Raw genomic sequence first — 18,516 nt, 5'->3', positions numbered from 1 at the left:
CAGGTCCAACAAAAACTCGATCGGATTGACCAGCTTCGAGCTAAAATGGATATAGTCAAAGCTGAGACCGATGAATGGAGAGATTGAATGGATCGTCTGGCCTCAGAAAAAGAGGCTGCTCGAGCACAACTAATTTCGGCTAAAATCCAGCTTAGAGCGGCAAAGGAGAGGGCCGAGGTTCATACCAAAAAGGTTGAGGAACTCCAATCCCGGTTAGGTTCGGTTGTCTCAGATCAAGAAAGTCTGGCCAAGGAGCTTAAAACGGCCAAGTCAGAGGCCATTGCGATCAAATCCGAAGCTGATGAAATGGTGGCCTAGTACAAGGCCGATGCCGAGGAGGCTCAGGACCTTGTAAAAAATATAGTTGAGCATATGAAGTGGTAATCCCGAAAGGAGGCCCTCGAGAAAGTTCACGCTCGGGGTTTTGATTTACCGGCTAAGATCAAGAATGCCAATGTGCTCGAAGCCGAGGCCAGAAAGCTGGCCTATCCCGAGGAGTAAGATTCCAAGTCTGAATATTTGGGTGAGTCCGAGGGTGGCGGAGACCCCGAAGGTGATGATGTGATCCCCGACAAAGACTAGGCCAATTAGGCCCTTTTCAGATGTTTTTGGTTTTTACTTTTTGTATTATCTTTTTGTGGAGGTCGTTCGGCCTTTGTAAAAACTTGCAACGGGGTTGTTTGACCCTTGTAAAAATAATTTTTTATATGTATATAAGGCTTTTTCCCTTCAACAGTTATCTTTGCAAAGATCGAAATGCCTTAGCATGAAATAGTTAGGTTACGTTCGGAGGTTCGAACAAACCTTGCCTTCAACATTATTTCATTTTAAGGCATCGTGGGGGTTCGGTATTACCGGAAACTTTTTTCCAAAGTAGTTTAGATTATAGCTTACCGAGGGTAGCCTTTAGAAATAGTTATGAAATTTTGAGGGCCTTGTTTTTTGCTACGGGTCTCGGGCATCTCTGAGCCATTTTAGTATAGCAGTAGCCTTTTTAGTTTGGGTGTTGCCCAATGGGTTTGTCATCACGAGTTATCCGGACTTGCCTTAGATAACCATCCCCAAACGGGGTTAGCCGTAGCTTTTTGGAGTTCGGGCAAATCAGCTTCGTGCCCTCGGGTTTTGATATCCCGGAATGGTCGTTGCCTTTTAATTGGGGCAATGCCAAATAGGCTTTGTACCTTCGAGTTTCGATATCCGGAGTGGCTGTAGCCTTTTAATTCGGGCAACACCAAATAGGCTTTGTGCCCTCGGGTTTCTATATCCCGGAATGGTCGTAGCCTTTTAATTCAGGCAACGCCAAATAGGCTTTGTGCCTCCGGGCTCCGATAATCCGAGTCGTCCGAGTTTGTTTTCGGATGGCAACCTCTGATTGGGAGTGATCATTTGAACCCGGATAAAGGCGGCCCTTGGGATCAATACCTTTAGGGGATCGAATGTAAGAAATTCCTTAAGAGAAAAAAGATAAATTCTTAAAGGACAAGATAGTTATCCGCAAGGTAGAAACTTTTATTCTTGTGCGTGATAGTTACACATGTGTACAAGTTTTGTGCCAGGGCTCAATTAGTCTATGCGGGCACAGTTCATGTGACCGTTTGGCCCTTACAGTAAATGCTATCGATCGAGCCGTGACCGTTCAATCATAAAATTTCCTTCCTTGCTAAAGTCTTTAACCGAGGGTGATTCCCCTAGTACGGGGCCTATCGAAGAGAGGCCTCGAATATTGTTGTGTTCTTCGATACCGGTTCATAACCGGCCTTCAATTCTAAGTTGGCATAATTTACTTGTTGCCTCGTTAAAAACCTTGCCGAAAACCCCATTTGGAAAAAAAACCGGTTTAAGGGAAAAAAAGTACAACGTGTGCTTTCAGGCCTAAAGGTTGTATCGTTCTTTGATGATTCCCTGCAAGTGTTAGTTCGGAATGTAAATAAATAAAAGAAAATGAATGGGATCGTACTTTAGCAGTAGTATCGCTTCAAGTGATCTATGTTCTAGTTGTTCGGTAGTTGCTCACCGTTCATCGTTCCGAGTTTGTATGACCCTTTACCAGTGATCTCAATAATCTGATAAGGGCATTCCCAGTTCGGCCCCAACTTCCCTTCGTTCGGGTTTCGGGTATTTTTTGTAACCATCCTTAGTACCAAGTCCCCGACATTGAAGTGTCGAAGGTTGGCCCATCGATTGTAATACCTTTCGATTCGCTGCTTTTGGGCAGCCAATCGAATAAGGGCTGTTTCACGCCTTTCATCCAATAAACTTAGGCTCGCGTTCATAGCCTCGTCGTTTGATTCTTTGGTTGCATATCAGAATTTGAGACTTGGTTCTCCGATATCGGCCGGTATTAGAGCTTCGTTACCATAGACCAGTGAGAACGGGGTGGCCCCGGTACTGAACTTTGAAGTCGTTCGGTATGCCCATAAGACTTCGGGCAGGATTTCCTTCCATCTTCCTTTGCCCGTTCCCACTAGAGTGTTAGGGTGTTGATAGGATCCTTTTGATCTTATGATATTCGAGAAACTTGCTGACCTTGCCACCGATGAATTGTTTCCCGTTGTCGCGCGCGATCTTGGATGGCACTCCGAATCGGCATATGATATGGTCCTAAATGAAGTTGATGACTTCTTTCTCCCTGACCTTTTCGTATGCCTGGGCTTCCATCCACTTAGAAAAATTGTCAGTCATAAATAATATAAATTGAGCCTTACCGGTGCCCATGGAAGGGGACCGACAATATCCATTTCCCACTTCATGAATGGCCATGGTGACAAAACCGAATGCAACAGCTACCCGGGCTGAGGAATCATCAGAGCGTGTCTTTGACATTCATCACATTTTCGTACGAACTCCTTTGCATCCTTTTCCATATCGATCCAGTAATAGCCGGCTATGATAACTTTTCGAACCAATGATTCAATGCCTAAATGGTTTCCACATGTACCTTCATGGATTTCCCTCAAAAAGTACTCGGTGTCCCCTAGTCCTAGACATATCGCAAGTGGGCCATCGAATGTCCTTCTGAACAGGGTTCCATCTCCGGATAGGCTAAAGTGGGCTGCCTTTGTGCGTAGGGCCCTCGATTCCTTTGGATCTGACGATAATTTTACGGTCTTCAGGTATTCTATATATTTATTTCTCCCGTCCCAAGTTAGGCTCGTTGAATTAATCTCGGCATGATCTTCTTCCACTACCGATCTCATAAGTTATACGACTGCCCCCGAATTGAACTCATCATCTTCCACTGATAACCCTAAGTTAGCGAGGGCATCGACCTTACAATTTTGATCCCGGAGTACGTGTTGCAAAGTCCATCCTTTGAACCGATGTAATGTTACCTGCAACCTATCCAAGTATCTTTGCATTCGTTCTTCTCTGACCTCGAATGTTCCATTAGCTTGGTTTATAACAAAGAAGGAGTCGCACTTGGCTTCGATCACTTATGCCCCTAAGCTTTTGGCTAGTTCAAAGCCTGCAATCATGGTCTCATATTCGGCCTCATTGTTAGTCAATTTCACAGTCTTAATAGATTGTCTAACTACATTTTCTATTGGTGGCTTCAATACGATGCCTAGTCCAGACCCTTTTGCGTTTGAGGCACCGTCCGTAAAGAGGGTCCAGATTCCCGAGGAGGTCCCTGAGCTAATTAATAAATCTCTTTCGACCTCGGGTATTAGGGCCGGCGTAAAGTCGGCCACAAAGTCTACCAAGATTTAAGACTTAGTGGTGGTCTGGGGTCGGTATTCAATATCAAACCCACTTATTTCCATGACTCATTTGGCCAACCGGTCTGAGAGATCGGGCTTATGCATAACGTCCCTCAACGGGTAAGTAGTTACGACACATATAGGGTGACACTGGAAGTATGGTTTTAGCTTCCTAGAGGCGCTTAGCAAAGCGAGCACCAGTTTTTCTAGGTGAGGGTACCTAGTTTCGACCTCACCTAGGGTCGTGCTAACATAGTAAATTGGAAATTGCGTACCTTGCTCTTCCTGGGCCAGGACTCCACTTATCGCTATCTCTGAATCTGCCAAGTACAAGTATAGTTGTTCGTCTACCTTCGGTGTGTGAAGAAGCCATGCGCTCGATAAGTACCGTTTGAGTTCCTCCAAGACATTCCGAGGTCCATGAGAAGTTATTTTTCTTTTTCAATAGTGCAAAGAATCAGTGGCTCTTATCGGATGACCTCGAAATGAATCGCCCTAGGGTGGCAATGCGTCCGGTTAGTATTTGCACGGTCTTCACGTTGTCCACAATCGTGATATCTTCGATGGCTTTGATTTTATCGGGGTTGATCTCGATTCCCCGGTTGGATACCATGAATCCGAGGAATTTACCCAACCCAACTCCAAATGCACATTTTTTCGGGTTCAACTTCATATTGTATTACTTCAATATGCTGAACGTTTCGTGCAAATATTTTAAATTGTCCTATGCTCGCAAGGACTTAACTAACATGTCGTTAATGTAAACTTCCATTGATTTTCTTATTTGTTCCTCGAACATTCGGTTTACTAGGCGTTGATAAGTGGCACCAGCATTTTTTAATCCGAATGACATCACGTTATAAAAGTACGTGTTGTACGTTATGATGAAAGAGGTTTTTCCTGATCATCCGGGTCCATCCGTATTTGGTTGTACCCGGAATATGCATTGAAAAAACTGAGGATCTCGTGGTCGGGCGTGGCATCGATCATGCGATCGATGTTGGGCAGAGGAAAAGAGTCCTTGGGACACGGCTTGTTCAAATCCTTATAGTCTACGCACATTCTTAATTTATTCCCTTTTTTAGGGACTACCACTACGTTTGCTAACCAATCCGGGTATTTAACTTCCTGAATTGACCCTATTTTAAAGAGTTTAGATACCTTGTCCTTGATGGAAGCATGTTTGACCTCGGACTGGGGCTTCCTCTTCTGTTTGACCGGATGAAATTTTGGGTCCAAGCTTAGCTTGTGAGTGGTTATCTCCGGTGGGATCCCTGTCATATCAAGATGGGACCAAGAGAAACAATCTTCATTACTTATAAGAAATTGAATGAGTTTTATCCTGAGCTTGAAGCTTAAACCCGTGCCCAGGTATGCCTTTTGATCGGGCAAGTGTTCTCTCAATATTACTTGTTCCAGATCTTCGACCGTCGATTTAGTGGCATCGGAATCATCGAGGGCTATAAAAGATCTGGGGACCCCGTAATCATCATCCCCGTCTTCCCCTCGTTTGTCCGAATCTGCCGAGACTGGTATCGGTGATTGCTATTTGACCCCATTTTTGACCATGTGGTTCGGATCCTTCGATGTTGAGATTGTAGATGCCGGTATCACCTCCTTGATCGCGAATATTTCCTTGGCAGCCGGTTGTTCACCATAGACTATTTTGACTCTGCTAGGTGTTGGGAATTTCAGTGCTTGGTGTAGTATCGAGGGCACTGCCCTCATGTTGTGGATCCATGGCCTTCCGAATAAAGCATTGTACCTCATGTCTCCTTCGATCACATAAAGTTTAGTTTTCCGGATGGTCCCGGCGTATTTACTGGTAACGTTATCTCGCCCTTAGTGGTTTCACATGCCGTGTTGAACCCAGTTAGAACTCGAACTGCAGGCACGATTTGGTCTTGTAAACCGAGTTGCTCCACGACCCTCAATCAGATGATATTGGCGGAGCTACCTGGGTCAATAAATATATGTTTAACTCAGGATTTATTCACGAGTACAGATATTACCAGTACATCATTGTGGGCTGCACGATTCCTTCCATGTCCTTGTCATTGAAAGACAAGGTTCCTTCCGGTATGTAATCTCGAGTCCATTTCTCCCTTGTGATGGATACTTTGGTGCGTTTCAACATCGGCCCCTGAGGAACATCGACACCACCGATAATCATATTAATGACGTGTTGAGGTTCTTCTTGCTAGTCCTGCTTGTTAGAATCTCTATTCCTGAAATAATTATTTGCTGGTCACTAAGCAATTCTCGAAGATACCCATTGTTAAATAATTGGGCTACTTCCTCTCTCAATTATCGGTAATCCGCCATTATGTGGGCATGAGTGCCGTGATATTTACACATATGGTTTAGGATCCCTCTAGGATGGATATAAATGTAACGGCCGAGGCCATTTGGTGTCCTTGATACGTCCGATAGCTGATACGATGGCGGCATCGTCAACGTGAAAGTTTTATTCTGATAATCTCGGTGCTTCCTTAGGCCCGACGGGCCTGTCGAAGCCGTTTTTACTCATGAGTCCCCTACTATGTTAATCTCGATCGTTTCTCTTTTCGCTTCTTATGAAGATCTGTTACCTCTTCGGTCCCTATTGTAGGTTGATAGCGATCCCTGCTCGATCATGGTTCACGGTATATGTCTCTCTTGGCTCTATCAACGTTTCTGACATGATAAACGGACCTCGAAGGGGCCCTAAGTTGATCATCTTCGACTCTGATTTTTTATTGATACCGGTTATGCACGTCGCCCCAAGTAACGGCCGGATATTCTATCAGGTTCTGCTATAACTGTTGTGAAGCCACCGAGCTTCGAATATTAAGTCCCTAAGTGAAAGCTTGAACAACCCAATCATCAGCAACCGCCGGTAGGTCCATTCGTTCCATCTGAAACCGGGACACGAACTCTCTGAGCATCTCATTGTCCTTCTGTCTTACTTTGAAAAGGTCTGATTTCCTTGTTTCGACCTTGATGGACCCGGTGTGCGCTTTCACGAAAGAATCCGCAAGCATAGCAAATGAATCAATAGAATTAGGAGGTAAGTTGTGATACCATATCATATCCCTTTTTGACAAGGTTTCTCCAAACTTCTTCAATAGGCCAGACTCGATCTCGTCATCCTCCAAATCGTTCCCTTTGATGGCACATATGTAAGAGGTCACATGCTCATTTAGGTCGATCATTCTATTATACTTAGCAATCTTGGGCATGCAGAATTTCTTAGGGATCGGCTTCGGAGCCGCGCTAGGAGGAAAAGGTTTTTGCACGAACTTCTTGGAATCCAGGCCTTTCAATATTGGTGGTGCTTCTGGGATCTAGTCTACCCTGGAATTGTAGGTTTCCACCTTCTTGTCATTAGCTTCGATTTTCTTCTCCCCTATTTCTATCCGTTTTGTCAACTCTTCGAGCATCTTTATGATCTTGGGGTTAGCCCCCGATTCATGTTCATTCAACCTTTTTGCGACCGGTTCATCCCTATAGGTGACTTCCCGGGGTGGATCGGGTTCAACTCTGCTCGGTGCTCGACTTTGGCTATGTAACTGAGCTATCACTGCATGTTGAGCCTACAACATTTTGAAGATTACCCGTAAACTGATCCCGTCCCCTCCAATTTTTTGTGTATTTTGAGTTGCCGATCGGGCTCCACCACGGACGCTATTCTCGGGGTTAGTTGACAAGTTTGCGTCGATAGCCACATGTGAATTAGCGTCAATTGGGTCTGCGACCGGAATTTCGATTGGATCAGTGGGCAGTACCTCGTTACCGGGTGCTACGTTGTTATTTTCCCCGTGGTAACCGGACTCGTTGTTAACATGTAGGGATGCTGATTGAGAGTTCGACATTTTGTATTTTAACCTAAAATCATAGACACTTCAAAGAGCAAGCATAAAGTAGTGTGTGTGTTATGGAGATTTGTATCAAATAACCACTATTATCCTTAGCCGCACGGTGGGCGCCAAACTGTTTACCCTCAAAATCGGATAACAATTAAATTTATACGCAGTTTTAAGAATACGTGATCTAGCTTCATACAAAATGATAAATAAGATTGAAATTGAAATAAACAATGGAAAAGTAAATGCAAATAACACAAGTTGAACAGTCTTAGCCTTAGAAGGTTAGCCGCCCTCGAGCCAAAAGTGCTTTTATCGACATCAGAACAGAATTACAAGAGAATAATAAGAACTAACAATAATAATATATAGCTTTGGGATGTGTGTTACAATATGTTCAATGAATTATCAGACCCCCTTTATATAGTAGAGGAGTCCTACTTTAGGTACAATTCTATAGAAGGTAAAAAATCTCTTAATTTGCTGATTGCCGGTTCCTTATTGATACGTGTCGAGATTCTCGCCGCAATATCCGACCAGTCACGGATATTTCGGTCTTCTGTTAGTTATCTCAACAATGTCTCTCCAAGCTTGTTCGAGGCTAAGGTCGACATCAGACTCACCGCTAGTCGAAGGCAGGTGTTCCGACCTCGGGTCCTAGTTCGATGGGACTCGAGGTCGATCTTCATTCCGTAGTTGCCACGTTCCAAACCTAATCTACCAAGTCGTAGGCGAGCTCAATTTAGACCGTATACAGTGACTTAAAAATAAAATTAATTTGATTTGTACTAAATCGATATATAAATATAATAATTTAATAAACAATAAATTTTATATAAGTTTCTCTTTAAAACTAGATTTGACATGATCTTGATCCTTATGTGGGACGTAATTTTTATTACCATAATTATTGTAGAGTATCCCGTTTTGCTTATTTAAACATTTGATTCTAACTGTATGGTTTCTTCCTTATCATGTGTAATTTAAATATTTCAATTTTTGTTCTTTCAATCAATTTCACAAGTGAAGTCATGATGTATTAAACTCATATATTGTTTCAAATTTTAAGATATTATTTATCAACGATTTGAGGAAAAAAAGCTTCATTTGTTGTTATTTTGCTTTTTATAATTATAAAATTTTATGAGTGATTTATTTATACTTTTTAATTATTAAATTTTTATTAAGCTTGCTAATGTTTATGGAACCAATCGTGCAGCAACAAGATCAAATTTGACACCCAAAATTGGAACTAACGAAGGCATAATAGAAGGGGGTTGTTATGGTAGTGATTTATTTTGTTATCGACTCGAATTATATATCTTGTTAAATAATTCTTAGGGATATATATATTATATTACATTTCATAGACAGTTCCACAAAAGTAAATAAATACAATAATATTCTGCACTAAGTTAAAAGATCTGTTTCTTTTTTTTTTTGCCCTCCTCCAGTGGTGGCAAGGGGAGTCAACTGACACTCATTCGTCGGGAAACTATAGCGCGTAGATAGGTTAAATATTTTATTTTTATGTATATATATTATGTGTTGACTCTCATTAACTTTTTCATCTGCTTATTTATTTATATTTGACTTCCCTTAGAGATAATTCTGGCTCCGTCACTGCCTCCTCCTCCTTCTACTATTTTCTTTTCATATATTAGCATTTTTTTTTCCTTGTTCTGTTTGCGATTTTGACTTTTTTGTTCTCCTTCTAGTGTTATTTTTTCTACCATTACCTTCCAGCTTCATCATATGATTCTCGCACGAGATCGAAATTTCTGAAAGCTGGTAATTTTCGGACCACCTAAATATACCAACTATAGTGAATGATATACTCTGTGGACCAAAATTCAACTCAAGCCAAACTTTAGGAAGAAGAAGAAGAAGATAAAATTTTGGGTCCAAGAATTTCAATTTGGAAATATTTAAAGAATAGAGAATAGTTGTTTATATATTGTCTCTATTATGTGTGCAATTTGAGCTTAAGATAGCTTGCTAAACATGTCACGCGAGGGTGATTTATATAATGCATCAAACAGAGTAGTAGCAACATTATGAATTCACATATTCACGTGCTTCATAAAACTAAAAATGATCTTTAAGAAAAAAAACTAGGCAACCCTTTTTTCTATATATAAGTTTTAGTTGACGGAATTACTCAATACCTCTGACGGTGTTTTACAAAAAACAGGGGAAAAAATAAAAATATAAAATAGATTGAAAAACGTGTTATACAAGTGTAAATATAGCAAAGGTCAGGAGGTAGTGGCCAAATAATTTCAAGAAATAGGGGTATAACTGACAATCATCCTGTTAAGAGCAGTAACAAATAGCCCGATCTATAGATTTCACCGCACTTAATTAAAATATTTCGTGAACTTCTATTTCATATTTTGCTTTTGTTTTGCTTCATATCTTTGATATTTCAAATTTGCTGACGTGACTAATCAAATCTATGCCAGGTAGATTTTGAGTTATGCATTCATCTAAATTTAGCTAGCGTTTGGCCATAAATTCTCAAATTTATTCTGAAAAATCTAATTTGGGTGAAATTTGGTTTGAAAATAAAAATGTGTTTGGACATCTGTTTTGGGTGAAGTTTGGTTTGAAAAAATATGAAAATGACGTATACCCACAGGTTCTAAAAACTATCACAAATACTCAACAATACCATTATCAATAACATTCATTATATTATCGCAAAACATAGTCCTGAACATAAATAAATTTGATACAAAATTATCATTTTTATAATGAACTATATGATACACTATCAGATGACCGAGAAGACGAAGCAACATCGTTACAAAATAATAAATGGTGGGCTCTTTTATAAAATATAAAAGTTTGGGGCAATTTTTAAAAAATATAATAGTAATATTTTGGCCCAAAACCAGCTCAATTTGACCAAAATGTAGGTAAAATCTATGGCCAAACATGTGTTTGCCAAATAAAATCCAAATTTAATTTGGTAAAATCTATGGCCAAACGGATCCTTAATGTCTTTGATTTGGATCATTTATATACATTAAAAAACTCACAATATTAGTACAAATAACTAATTTTAAATCTAGTAAATTAAAAGTCCGTTTAGTCATGAAATTTTTTTCGATTTTTTTTTTACTTTTTTTTTCGAAATCTATGTTTAGCCATAAAATTTTCAATTTTCACTTGAAGATAAATTTTGGAATTTTTCGAAAATTTGAAAAACTCCAAAAGCTGTTTTTCAAAATTTTCACTCAGATCACTCACAAAAATTCAAAAACAACATAAAATTATATTCATGTCCAAATACAACTCTAATTTTCAAATATCATTTTCACTTGATTTTTTTTTTTTATGTTTTTCGGATTTTTACAATTTTTATGCCCAAACGCCCACTAAATGAGTTGTGGTCGAATTGTGAACTCGAACCTATAAAGTTTATTTTAAATTTGTCTATGCAATAAAGATTTCTAATTAAGGACGAAAAGAACACAAGTATATGGTAAAAGTACCACATATTTCAAAGATACACCAAATATAGTGACTATTTCATGCCTTTATTTTTGAAATTTCCCCTAAGAGTAATTTATAAACTTTGCTTTGGAAGAAAGACTGTGTAATTGCAGAAAAGGGTAAAGAGATTTTGACCTCACATTACTTAAACATCACTGTTTAAGCTTTAGTTGTTAAAAAAAATCCCTTTTCTGGTGCGATGTGGGGATTTGAATAGAGTAGATGAGGAGGGGTTTGCTGCTTTGCATCAATAAAGAATGTTTGGGCCCGAATTAAAGGGCGATATACATCCGTATTAAACAAGCAATCACATGCAATTAAAGAAAAGGATTACAGAGACAGAAACTACATCCTTTTTCTGACTAAATAGTACACCTCATTGTAATCTGCAATCGCCTAACACATCAACATATTAGAAGCCAAAGCCAATCACGGAAATCAAAGAAAAAGTCAGCCTTTCAATTCATTTATTCATGAATAAATATGGCGGACAACTCCTATTAGGGTTGATTATCGGGTGGATCATGTGATTATTTATTCTTAACGATTCTTATTAGTTATTGATTTTTAAATATATTAATCCGCTAGCCATCCGATAAGATATCAGGCAGATTGATATCGATTTAGTTATTATCGGACGGTTTATCGATTTATTTGAATATGTATTACAGAGGCCTATAGGTAGTTGGATACTGGATTTTTTCAAATACTTTACTTCTACTTCTATTACCCCAGTGAAACTATATTACATGAATTGCAACTTACCAAGGATTTGAACATCACATTTACATATTGAATTTGACTACAGATAATATGTTCTATGCTTAATGGAGTAAATGATAAATACATCTATGCAACACATCAGAGAAGCTATAACTGTACAATAGTCCCCTTCTTTTGTATTTGACTATTACATGTATTAATGGCCTTCAAATTAGGAACGAAGTAAAAGAGTCATATCTAATAAATTGTACCAATATTTAGTCTTTATATATAAAGCATACCCACTTTACCTTCTGCTGCTCTGGCTATGGCCGTAACTGACGGCTGGGTTATGAGATTAGAGGAAACGAGGAAAAGATTAGAGAAGATAATGGGAGGCGACGTGTTGTGGTGTTGTGGGTGTGTTGACTGTTGCCTCAACCTTCATAAAGTAGAGGGTCTGAGAGTGAGGGGCGATGCAAGAGGGAGAGGCGAGAGGGCTAATTTTGAGATCCGAGGGAAATTAGAAATTAGGAATTTAGATTTTAGGGTTTCTAATAGTGGATAAGTGGAAGGGATATTTAATATACATATCGATAAAAATATATAAATATAAAAATTCTTAACGGGTTAACGGTTTATCCGATCCGGCCCCAAACCGATAAGCCGTTAATAATAAAATTTCAATTTATTCCCCACTCGTTAATACGATAACCTGATACCGATAAGCCATTAAGCCACTTTGCGATTCGGTTTTCGGTTTCGGTTCGATTTTGAACACCCCTAACTCCAATAACAACTCCATGCCACTACCACTAGCTTTAGTCTTTATTTTATTACTCCTATTTTTTAGTTTAAGTTTTAAACAGTATTAAAAAATATTTACGTCATTAAATTTTCTACAATATAATTAAGAGTAAATTTTTATAATAAATATTAATAACATGATAAAAATAATAACTAATTTGCTATCACATATTGAAATTCATTAATAGTGTAGATTTTTTGTAAATGTAAAAGTTAAACATATCGATTATTTATTTTTTAAGTGAATAATATGGATTATTTTTATATTTGATATATTTTTAAAAAGTTCATTATTCAATCTATTTTTGCGTGAATAATATAGATGAATAATTATTTTTTTATATCTATTTTGCCACTACTAGGTGATAGTAACTCTCTTAAAATTTTAGCTAATTGATGTTACAATTATGTCAATTAAGAGAAAAATGCACAAACAAAAACTAATGGAGAAACAGAAAAGTAACTAGCGTGATCATCTGGTCACTTAAGATGTAGTTTCTGGCTGTCACATCTGTCATAGCCAGAGAAGAACTAATACTGCAGACAAATCCATAAAGGCAATGATGAGAGAGGAAAAGCCAATGGAATTCTTTATATACATAATGTTTAAAAAAACTTATTTTAAAACAAAAAGCAAAAACAAAAGAAGCACAAAGAGCACAACGCCCAGCTGTTAACACGAAATGAACTACACTCCCATATGGCATTCTTTGCTGTATTTTCACAGACCAAAACTGAATCGATATTCTTCTATCAGAAGCCATACTCATATGCAAATACAACATATTCAAATGAATATTTCTACACTCCTAACATAAAATGAAAAATTAAAAAATTCATGCCAATTACCTTAGCTTATAGCCTTATTGTCACGGGCCGACTTTTTTACGTTCGCCAGCGGCACCGACTCGCCTTTGCGACGCCGTTAGTTCTCCTTGCTGCAGGCCAGCCTATTTCCTTTCCCAGGTTTTCAAGCACGATCTTGTGCCTGTTGGCGGGACTCGCCCATGAGGCTCACCCCAACTTGTGCCGCCCGTAAGATGTCTAGGCACTTGGCCCTAGACATGTCGTGGCGCTTCATCTTAGGATCATAATTCATGTGCGCCCTGGGGGATTGGCTTAGGACATGTCTTGTCCCTCGCCCAAGACTGAGCATCGCTCCCGCGTGCATAGCCCAATCCTCAAGTTTAACACTCGCCTAGTGCATCCGCAACTAGCTCGTGCTTGGCCCGAGTAAGGTAACCTTTAGCCCTTGGCCATTGTCATGCGCGTCTTTCGTGCCATGCCCATACATAGCCCTCGCGACACGCTTCCATCCCGAATAGTGCAGTGTCGCCTCACAACTGCACCTTTAGGCCAACGGACCCTTGCTTGTATGGTTGAACCCAAGCCATGCTCACAAGTCGACACATGATGCCCCTATGACAGGTGCGTCAAGTATCCAATCGGCACGGAGTTCTCCTTCCAACATTCGGCAGCCCGCGGGGCTGGCCGTCCCACACATCGAGCCTCCAGCGCCACTTTGGTGCCCAATGCTAGGCCGAAGGCGTCGCGCCGTCCATAGAGTTCCCAAACTCGTATGGATACCTTGGACACTCCTTTGAGTCATCTAGGCAGGCCCTTGAGGTCGTCCCCATGGTAGCTCTTTCGATACGGCTTGGTGGCAGAAAGTATGGGGGAGGCAAGTCGGAGCTTTCATCACCTATACCCCTTATATATACTTAAAATTAAAAAATCAAGTTGTCCGAGTAGACAGATCTACGTCAGACAATCAGAAGAGTCTTTTCTTACCAGTTCTTTGCCGAAATCACAACCCAAAGTGTGAGTTGTGACACTTATACTGTATTGATACCAAATAACAAGTATTGATACCGAGTGCAAATCTATACAATGACTACTACTAAATATGCTGCCTCAATACTTCTTACTACATATAGCGTTCTATTTAAGCTCGTCTCATAACAATGGAGTATTTTTTATTATGTAAAGCAAAAATAATATACTGTTTCTCTCCATCAGCTGGATTCCCCACCCCCCTCCTCTAAACCCAGGACAGGCAGGCTAGGGTCCCAAGGCCAATCTCTGTCAGTAATTTGTTTCTGCAACTGATTTCAGATTGCTTGTGAAGGTTTCAAAGCAATGTGACTTGCAACTACCGCGTAAAAAGAGGAGCTAAAATAGGATCAAAATTCAATAGTTATCTATAACAAGCAGAATCCATTTGACAAAAATTACTAAAGAATTATGGAAAAAACAAAACAAGAAAGAAAATGAGAGTTACAATTTTGACCTCCCATATTCATCTCCAATGGCTCTGCTTCCTTTTGATCAAAATCAGCATTAAGAAACTCCAGAGACCTCTGGTTGGCTAAAATCTTCGTCTTCTATTGGAGCTGGCATGTTAAGATCTATAAACCCATTTGGGAATTTAGCAGAACTTGAGTCCATTAAACTATCGCCAACTTTTGATGAAGAAGAAGCAGTTGTTGATGAACTCAAAATATGTGATCGTTTGTGCCCACCCAGTGCCTGACCCGACCCATATATTTTTCCACAAAATGGACATTCATGCACTTTCTGATCCACATTCTTCACTCTCAATTGTCTCGAATTTTCTTTTGACTTGATCCCTTCGATTTTGTGAATGGTTTTATGACTGCCTAAAGCTTGAGAAGATTTTAACACTTTGTTACAAATCTCACATTGGTACTTCCCTTGTTTTTGATTTCTACATTTTGACTCGTCAGACCCATATGAACTTCTCCATACATCTTTAGAAAGCATCATTAGACAAATAGCAATGTCTTCTTCAGGGGAAGTATCGGAAAAGGAACTCACTGGTTCTAGTTCAGGTTCAAATTCAGCTGATTTCTCCTTTTTCACTTCCACTGCTTCTTGTTCTGATATGAACATTCTTCGAGTTCTCTTGGATCTCCTCCGAGTTGGCTTCTTAGTTGACTCAGTTTCGCTTTCGTTGTCATGTACTACAACTGACCCAGCACCATCCAAAAACTCAGGATCTACAATCTTACAACTCTTCTTCGGATTCTCTCTTAGCCCATAACCCAAATACTTCTCTTCCCTAATCTCTTCTTCTTCTTCTTCTTCTAAGGAATGGAGTGAGAGAGTTGACTCGCTACGGCCGGCGGAATCTTGTTTCTGCGGCGGAGTTTTTGGTGGAAGTGGAAGAGTCCTTAAATGAGACCTCATGTGACCACCCATAGCTTTACCACTTGAGAATTTCCTTGAACAGAGCTTGCATTTATGCTTCTCCATACTCATTTGATTATTAGTATTCAACAAAAGCAAACCAAACAGATCACACAGATTCTACAGAAGCAATGTTAACATATATAGATACACGTAGCTAGATATGGCTGTTTGATTCTCTCACTAAAATGGTTAGATTTTCTCTCTCTAAAATAGTTAGATGAGAGAGTTGAGGAAGTAGAATGGAAGTGGGAACTTATAAAAAGGGGTGATTAAGAGGAGAAGTAGGTGACAAGCATTCTTCACTTCCACCAAATAGAGGCACGCACCCATCACACCCATAAACAGTTGTGATGTGATTTGCTTTCTGAATTTATTACAGAAAAAATTTAATTACTTAACTAAGCAATAAGTTATAGATAAGTTAACTTTTACTACTACTTTTTATTTACTAATTAAGTTACTTAAAACATAATTATAAATAAAGATTGACACTATATATGAGATGGTAACTCAAATAAGATAATCTCTACTCTTGGCACCTGTTAAAAGAAAAGATGGTGAGTTATATATTACATATTAGAACTGGTCAAATTGTACAGAGATGCACGGTCACAAAATGATGTAAACAATTAGTCTTAATAGCATTTTAACTCTTTAATAAACTTATTATTTTAAGTTTCCATTAATTTATTTTCTCTATAGCTGTAAAAATTGTACAATAATGTGATTTAATAATTTTATGGGACCGCGAAAATGGAGTATATAAAATTTAACTATAGCGTGATCGTGAGCGGGTAAAGACTAAAGAAAAACAACTGAACATGCAAATCTTGCCTTCTCAGTGTGATCCCTTTTTTGCTCTTACCTTTTTCTTTTAATATATTAGAAAATGTACATAAACTCATATTCTACACTTACTTTTATATTTGTTTTTTTTTATTTATGGTTATGCCTGTTTGTATTTTGTACTACATTAATTAGATCGCCGATTATTAAGTCGTAACCATCTTTTTTTCCTCTCGAAAAAGTAGTAGCCCAATGATTAAATGTTTCTTTCATAATCCTTTTAAGATTATATTGCACAGGCATCTTCCCTTTTAAATTTTTTCCTACAAAAAAAGAAAAACTAAAAAGTACATCGAAGATCACTTTGCACGCTAAGTTTCAATTTAATTTCTGTTCGAATGTAAGGACATTTTTTTTGTCATAATCCATAATAAAAATACTACCTCAATTTACTTCATGACTTTATCCTATAAGTAATAGTGATCCGAATTTCAAGAACTTTGTTTGACTAAAATTAAATATGTGGCTGGCTTGTACAAGGACTACTACTAGTCAATAAACTGTTTCGTTGTTTGTTGTACCAAATGAGAAGCCACCGGTAATTAATTACTAAGGCTCCGTTGAAGGTAGTCAACTTTATTTAATTTGATTTTTATTTGGGTGGTCAACTATATTTAATTCTCTTCACTTTTCTAGCTTATATAAACATTGTTTAATCTAAAAAAGATTAACTGAAAGAGATTTATGAGAGCTAAAGCGAAATTGATGCGCCATCCTTCAAGAATTTTCTTTTAGTTTTTTGTGTGTTTTTTTGGGTGGAAGATACAGAGTTAGAAATAGGAATAAAGGAAAGAAAGGATCGAGTGGCAAATGAATGTGATAGAAGTAGTATATCACTATATTGCAACATTACAATACTAGTACCAATTGTTTGGGCTTTTAAGTTTGGTGTAGTTTAAAGAGGGTGAATGAGAAATAGAGGGAAAATGAAATATTTGAGTTTTTCTCATTGGCAAAGAGACATTGTCCCATATTGGAGGAAGAAAAGACTTTTGATGGGTATTTATACAATTGCTCTTCTTCTAACTCTTAAAGAGTTAAGAAGAAGGTAAACCTCGCTCCGTCGTAGTCGTCGCTTGCTCGACTTAGGATTTGAATTTGATTAAAGATTGATTGATTAATCTTTTTGGACAAAATTCTTTTCAATTATTTAATTAATTAAATTAATTAACGAAAATTCAATCCGGAATAACCCATGACCCGGTCCGGTCCGATCCGTTTTCTTTCCCGAATTCTGAAAGGTTGCAAACCTTTTCAGAATCAGTGCCAAATGGTCTATAAATATGTCTTGAATCCCAGAATGTTCACTTACTAAATTTTTTGATTATCTTCTTCTTCTTCTTCTGCACAATATTTTTCAGTGTGTTTTACGACCATTGAGTGGTTCGCCGTTCACTAGAGTTTTTGGTACCAATACGCTGGTGAGTTAAATCGTCCTATCCCGGGAAGATAATATTCCAACACCTCGGGTACTTGAGGGGAATAATTTTCTTAAGGACACACTGTGCATTCAGTGAACTCGATTTATTCCTATACTATTTTTCAGAATTTATTTCGTTAAACTAGTGTTACTAACTTTCTGTTTTTGTTTATATATTTCAGAAAGTTTAATAGTTTAATTGTTTATTACAGCAATACAGGTTGATAACACCAATTAATTTTTATCTCCTTCCAGATTAAATCAGAGTTAATAATAGCAGTAAAAAAATCATACTTGTAGAATCGTGTATTTGGTAATTTATATACCAGCATTATGCAAATGGTTAACAGCCCTAACCACTAACTAACATGTGCAAATACTGGAAAAAGAATTAGATCGAAGTTTTTTTTTTTAATCAAATGCTATTAGATAAAAAATTTGAAATCCTTTTACATAGATTGTCAAATATAGAGTAGAGGTT

The 18,516-nt window shown here is 38.4% G+C and overlaps 1 protein-coding gene across 1 annotated transcript; it reads right to left on the bottom strand.

Annotated features, from left to right (window-relative positions):
- Positions 1–14,734: 14,734 nt before the first annotated feature.
- LOC107817945 (zinc finger protein ZAT1) lies at positions 14,735–16,016 on the bottom strand. The gene has a single exon (XM_016643846.2). It carries the CDS (start codon positions 15,836–15,838, stop codon positions 14,897–14,899), a length of 942 nt encoding a protein of 313 aa, XP_016499332.2. The 5' UTR covers positions 15,839–16,016; the 3' UTR covers positions 14,735–14,896.
- Positions 16,017–18,516: the final 2,500 nt, after the last annotated feature.

The sequence above is a fragment of the Nicotiana tabacum genome, chromosome 22 (genome assembly GCF_000715075.1).
Source record: "Nicotiana tabacum cultivar K326 chromosome 22, ASM71507v2, whole genome shotgun sequence".
In the NCBI taxonomy this organism is placed as follows: Eukaryota; Viridiplantae; Streptophyta; class Magnoliopsida; order Solanales; family Solanaceae; genus Nicotiana; species Nicotiana tabacum.
The sequence above is the reverse complement of the archived record's forward strand: the minus strand, read 5'-3'. Positions and strand labels throughout refer to the sequence as shown.

Coding starts and splice junctions, on each gene's coding strand:
- LOC107817945 (XM_016643846.2), bottom strand. CDS start 15,838: ATGAGTATGGAGAAGCATAAATGCAAGCTCTGTTCAAGGAAATTCTCA.